Source organism: Martes martes, assembly GCF_963455335.1.
Source record: "Martes martes genome assembly, chromosome: 12".
Taxonomy (NCBI): Eukaryota; Metazoa; Chordata; class Mammalia; order Carnivora; family Mustelidae; genus Martes; species Martes martes.
Window position 1 is genome coordinate 66,417,668 of NC_137900.1, and position 6,331 is coordinate 66,423,998.

At 47.3% G+C, this 6,331-nt stretch overlaps 1 protein-coding gene across 1 annotated transcript; it reads right to left on the reverse strand.

Moving 5' to 3' along the window:
- Positions 1 to 4,667: 4,667 nt before the first annotated feature.
- PGAP4 (post-GPI attachment to proteins GalNAc transferase 4) lies at positions 4,668 to 5,879 on the reverse strand (the record flags this gene model as incomplete). Its single annotated transcript, XM_080820479.1, has 1 exon — positions 4,668 to 5,879. The coding sequence occupies one exon, from the start codon at positions 5,877 to 5,879 to the stop codon at positions 4,668 to 4,670; it is 1,212 nt and encodes a 403-aa protein (XP_080676605.1).
- Positions 5,880 to 6,331: the final 452 nt, after the last annotated feature.

Below are 6,331 nucleotides of genomic sequence, written 5' to 3' on the forward strand. Positions count from 1 at the left end.
AAGACTACTTTAGAGAGGATGGAAAGTCTATTGGGAAGGATTCAAATTGAGGCCTGAATTATAGGAAAGATTCAGCCAAAGGAAAAGTGTTCCATATAGAGAGGATGGCCATGCAAGGGCCTTGCAGTACGAGTCAGTGCAGCAAGTAAGTCTAAGCAAGTAAGTGCAAGCTGGTATGGTTAGAACCTGGAGGACACACATAGGAGTAGGTAATAAGACATGAAGTCAGACAGTCTGCAGGGGCAAGATTCCATCTGGCCTGGGAGATAATGTAGGGGGGCTAAAATTTATTCAAAAGGCAGTAAGAAGGCAGGTCCTAGCAAAGTAATGAATTCTCTAGAACACTGACTATTCATTATTTAGTTCCTATGCATTCTCCATAGGCTGGTCCTATAAAGATTTCGTGACAGTGGGACACACAGGAAGAATTTATTACAGGGGCCACTGGCTGGCTCCGTCCGTGGAGCATGTGACTCTTGATCTCGGGGTTGTGAGTTTGAGCCCCATGCTGGGTGTAGAGACTACTTAAAAATAAAATCTTTTAAAAAAAAAGAATTTATTACATACGGAGTCTGGGACACATAGAAGAAGGGACAAATGAGAGATCCTCTGCTTCACTCTACATCTTTGTCTTCCTCTCCTATCTCTCGGACATCCTAAAGCGACCCCATTCCTACATACTTAGGCCATCTGTTCCCTGTTTCTTTTGGATAAAGTCATCATTTGGCTTTGGATTTCCATCTGTTTTTACACCAAATTATTAATAGAGATGCCTCTTTTGAATCAGTTCATTCATCCACATTTGTGTGTAGGACGTTAGGGAAAAGATCAAGAAAATCTGTTAAGATCTAAGCCAAAAATCCCCACTCTTAAGAGTGATGACTCATGAAACCCAAGTCCTGGAGTGAGCTGGAAGCCACTATCACATTTCCACTGCAGTTCTAATATATTAAGTACTTTTTAATTACATTTTCAATCATCTTTGACATAGCCCCCAAAGGTTTTCCAAATAAAATCCAACCTAAAAGCAAATCCAAAAACCAGTGCCAGTTAATGAACATTTCTCAGCAAATTCATTATAGTTGGGATAAAAATATTCAAGTGGTTCATGAGACTTAAAATTAGCCAACTTCATATCATGTATTACTGTAACTTACAATGTAACATAGTGCATATAAAAATCCCACAGTAATCAACTCCAATTAGAATGACTCTCTACCCAAATTAAGTTACCAATTAAATAAGTCCTACCAAATAAGGAGTGTATCCAAGATAAATTAGATTAAGCCTCTCATCATATTAATCTGATTTATATTCTCCAGCTACACAGTTGTATTCTCTCCCTTTTTTCTTTAAACAACAATAAAAAAGAATGCACAATTCAAATGTTTCCACTTAATACAACAAAATCATGGGGCATCTGGGTGACTCAGTTGGTTAAGCATCTGCTTTCAGCTCAGGTCATGATCCAGTGTCCTGGGACTGAGCCCCACCTTGGGTTCCCCTTCTTGACAGGGAGCCTGCCTATCCCTCTGCCCCTCCCCCTGTTGTGCTCTTGCTCTCTGTCTCCCTCTCAAATAAATAAATAAAATATTTTTAAAAATACAACAAAATCAGTTACGGATTTTTAAGCAAACAGCCCATAACTGTGAATGGCTACCTTGGGACTCCAAAATGGGGTGTGTGTGTGTTTGTAGTTTTGATACCATTCACATTAGAAAAATCCATCCAGGGGCGCCTGGGTGGCTCAGTGGGTTAAAGCCTCTGCTTTCAGCTCAGGTCATGATCCCAGGGCTCTGGGATCGAGCCCCACATCGGGCTCTCTGCTCAGCAGGGAGCCTGCTTCCCCCCTCTCTGTCTCTCTGCCTGCCTCTCTGCCTGCTTGGGATCTCTCTCTGTCAAATAAATAAATAAAATCTTTTAAAAAATTAAAAAAAGAGAAAAATCCATCCATTGAAATGAGTAAGAATGCCAAAATCTTCTCAGGATTCCTCAGTGGAACAGGTGCTTTTATTTGAACTGATATGTATCTGCAAGTATACCCAGTCACAATAGGGAACTTCTTAGGCCTGACAATTATTTAAACCCTGAAGGGTGAGCAGGGTCTACTAGAGACCTTCACCTTCCTGGTGACCAGTGTCCTTTGTAATGAAAAGGGGACTTTAGTTCTCCTCCAGCCCCCTTGCTTAGGATTAAATGAGACTTCAGCTTTGGTGTAAAGCTGTCAGCTGTCCTGATCAAAGACAGCATACAAAAACTGGACTCTAGGAACGTGGGACAAGAGGGAGGGAGTTCTGGAAGAGGATAGGGTTGAAATAGCAGAAATGAGCCTGCATCTCCCGCAAATGTCCAAAGACAGCAGGCTCTAGTTAAGATCTATGGGGGAAGGTGTCTTCGTGGAAAGGGGGAGAAATTAGACAAGACCAGGATAGCTTTTGCCATCCTGGGTGAAGGAGTCAAGGAAGAGATATGTGCATGCAGTAGACCACTGAATCTGAAAAAGCACAAATATAACCAGCAATGACTCCCTATCTTCTGCCTGGCTAGCTTGGATGTGACTCTCGCGCTGCTGGGCAAAAAACATTCCCGAGATCCGATTGTTACTGCAACAGGCTCTAATGAGGTGTAGGCCAGGGGTGGTTCTGTTCCCCAACACGGGATGAGCCAGTGACCGGGAGAGGTTGAGTGGAGCGGCGGCATCTGAACATCCTGCCACGTCAGCCAGCAGCTCCGTTCACTTTGGACATTCCTGAGCGACACATGACATCTCACGGTAACAACACACACATCGACCTGTTTGTTTCCCAAGACCAACAGGACAAAGAGTTTCTACCATGGCAGCTTACAGAGACATTGTTCCGTCCAGGTGACAATCAGATTCTACAAAAGAGACATTGACTACACAGATACTTAGAAAGTGAATGTGGTTAAGGGAAAAGGGCAGGAGCTGGAAGTCACAGGAGCCAGGTTCCCACCCCAGCTCTGCCGCTGTCCAGCCGGGCGAACCTGGGAAAGCTGTTTTACCTCCCTTTGCCTCAATTTGTCCACCTGCAAAGCATGGTGTGGAACTCCAGGCGCCATGAGCTACTGTCTCAGTGCTCTCAAGGGGATCTCCGGATGGAAGCTCACCGGAAATTTAAAAAGCCAACGAAGACATGGCGCTGAAACAACCCGTCAATGCTTCAACTCCCATGTAGACATCCAGCTTCACGAAGGGACCTGTTGGCCTCTGGTTTGATCACTATTGGCAAAGGACATTTAAGTGTCACTTTGGAGGAGAGTAGTTGTCAGACGCTCGTCTTGGAATAAGTTCAAGAGGAGTCTCAGATCATTTCCAGTTGGAACGAACCATTATTTTTGGCTTGGTTGGGGGTGGTGCCACGTGACAGCTGAGCTACATCTCCTTCATGAATAACAATGACAAGTTAGCCTTCATTCTAGCAGTTTGGTCCAGAATGGCTGCTCCCCGGGTGGGAGCCCTACACCCTGCGGCACACTTGAAACTACATCACTAATATCTCCATCCAAAATACACTTGAGAGTTATAAGCTTATTACAGAAAAGAAAAAGAACTAGTATTTGCCAAGTGCCTTCCATGGGCTAAGCACTTTCTGGGTGTTTTACAAACATTCTGTCTCTTAATCTTCAAGGCAACCTTCAAAGGTAGGTATCACCATCCCTGTTTTATAGGTGAAGAAACTAAGACTCAGAGTGGTCATGACTTGCCCAAGGGCACATCACTAGGACATGGCAGAGATCTGAAATAAGAATTCAGGCCCTTCCGACTTCACAGTCTATGCGTTTGCTTCTCTAACATCATGATACCCAGAAGGAGGGGAAACAAATGAGGGTGAACAGTCAGCCAGCAAAATTCAGAAAAAGGCTATGCTGTTAGTAAAGAGCTCACCCATTTTACATCACTCTGCAACGTCCAATTTTCAAAGAATCAGAGTATGATGGAAATATTCAATATGAAATCACTACTGAACATAAGCAATCTGACCTTGATGACCCAGAAGGCGCTTGCAGACCTTGCTGTGTCTCAAAGTTCTCACTAACAATACTGACCATCAGCACACTACAGATGAATGGAAAAGAAACACCACGTAAGGGAAGTGAGATCGTCTGCCTCCAAGTCGCCAGGCACCGTGAAGGCCTTTACCGACCAGCTTTTACTACACCAGGCCAAAGAAACAAATGGAACCTGTCAATATGGTCCTGCCTCTTCAGACTTATATTCTAGACATAAATCCATTCTCATGCCCAGTGAGAGAGAAACCAGTCCGAAAGTATCTTGCCTTTCACCAAATTCTACCCTTAAAATCCTGAAACAGTCATATCTTTGTGCACAATATTTTTGGCAGTTACGAGCTCTTTCACAAAGCAGAGCTGAGGACGACCGCAGAATACATCTGGTACTGAAGTGCCCCCTGGGGGAGGCAGTGTGGCTCTGTGGAGGGAGAGGGCTCCCACCGTAGGGTGAACAACCACTCCTGCCAGAGTTACCAAAGCCAAGTTTCTTGACAGGTATGTCTCGGCCATCTCAGTGCCTAGATCCCTAATAACATGAAACAACATAATAATTGCAAGCAACCACGTCCAAATAAAGAACTCCATATTGGAATCATCGAGAAGCGGCCATGTTCAGAAAGGCATTTCCTGGCACGCTAGAGCAGACTGGGATGAAAGTTGTACCGAAGGCTGGAGAAGAGCCCAATGTGCTTCACGAGGTTGGGCTCCACCACGTAGGCCCGCTCCCCCTTGGCCCTCAACAGGGAGTAGAGCGCCATGTCTTTGCCGAAGCCCTTGTGGCAATACACCTGGGACAGGTAGGTGAGGGTCCGGCGGGCCGCAGGGGCTGGGAAGAGCATGGCTGGGGTGCAGCACTGGGAGGCAGGGACCACGCTGTACAGGGAAGGACTCAGCCGCCGCAGTTCCAGGAAATAGTGCCGGCCCACCAGTTCCACCAGACCCATGCTATACAGGGAGAAGAAGAGCATGACGGGCCAGCTGAACCCTGGGCGACTGGCAAACCGCATGTATATCCAGGTTAGCAAGGGCCCCAGCAACATGCCCACGCCAACCCACTCCAGGATCCGCATGGGCTCCGGGTTGACGTAGTGCTGCAGCCTCTCGGGGTGGTAGAGCTTCAGATAAAGGGCATCTCGGAGGTGTGGCTCTGAGAAGCGAGCCCGCAGAAGGTGCTCCAAGACTGGGAAGATCTGCTCTTCTGGAACGGCGTCGTCTTCCACCATCAGGACGTAGTCTGGGTTGTAGGTCTGCAGGGAGGACTCCAGGCAATAGACATAGTCCTGCTTCTCCTTCTCAAACGAGTTGGTCGAAGGGTCATCACCATAATCATCCTCAGTGCCCTCATAGCGGTTGGCCACGGGGACATACTTAGATAGCAGCTTGGCGTCGAAATGGCTCACGCTACGTTCCACGTTGCACAAGAAGAGCTGATGCCCCTCGCACTGGGGGCCGCACTGCTGCAGAAGCCGGTGAAACTGGGACACGACCTGCAAGACATAGTGGAAGCCAGGCTGCCTGTCGACAGTGATGATGGTGATGACCAGCCAGGGGCGGGGGGTGGCCTGCCAGACGATGGGCACCGAGCCATTGGCAGACGGCAGCTCCTCAAAGTAGTGGAGGGCAGCTTCGCCTTCTTTCAAACTTTGCTGCAGGAACTCCTGACTCATTTGGTTCAGGTGCCAATGGCGTAGATAGAAGTAAGAGTGCAGGAGGCGGTGACAGGCTAGGGGGGCCAGCAAGCCGAACGTCACCACCGTTAAGATCAAGAGCTGGACAGCGGTGCTGCCCCAGGAGAGCCGTCTCAGCCTCCGGAGGAGCATGGCAGCGGGAGGGGCTGATGCACTCATGAGGTCAACTTCTGGTCAGGTCTGGTCCCAAGAACGAACCATCCTGGAATGCAGGCCCGAATCAGCACAAGCCAAACCTAGCGAGAGACAAGTAGAGGATGGTGAGAGACCTTAAACAAAACAGAACAAAACCCGGGGACAGAACGCAGCACACATCAACCCAGAAATTCTACCTCTAGGCTGTAGCTACTAGAGACTTCCAAGTATTTTCTCTAGCACACTCTTCTATGGTTGTGTTGGTTAGTGATCCCCGAGATTCTTTCATTATCTCTACGAGTGAGGAAATCCTGATGTATCCAAGCAAGTTGCCACACCCACAGGTGGTAGGTTGGGTTTACAATGTGCCAGAAAGTCACGGGGTAGGCTAGTATGATCCTTATTTCAATGCAGCAGCTACAGACACCTGCCTTCTTAAAATGGACGAAAAAGGAAGACTTGACACAAAGCAAATA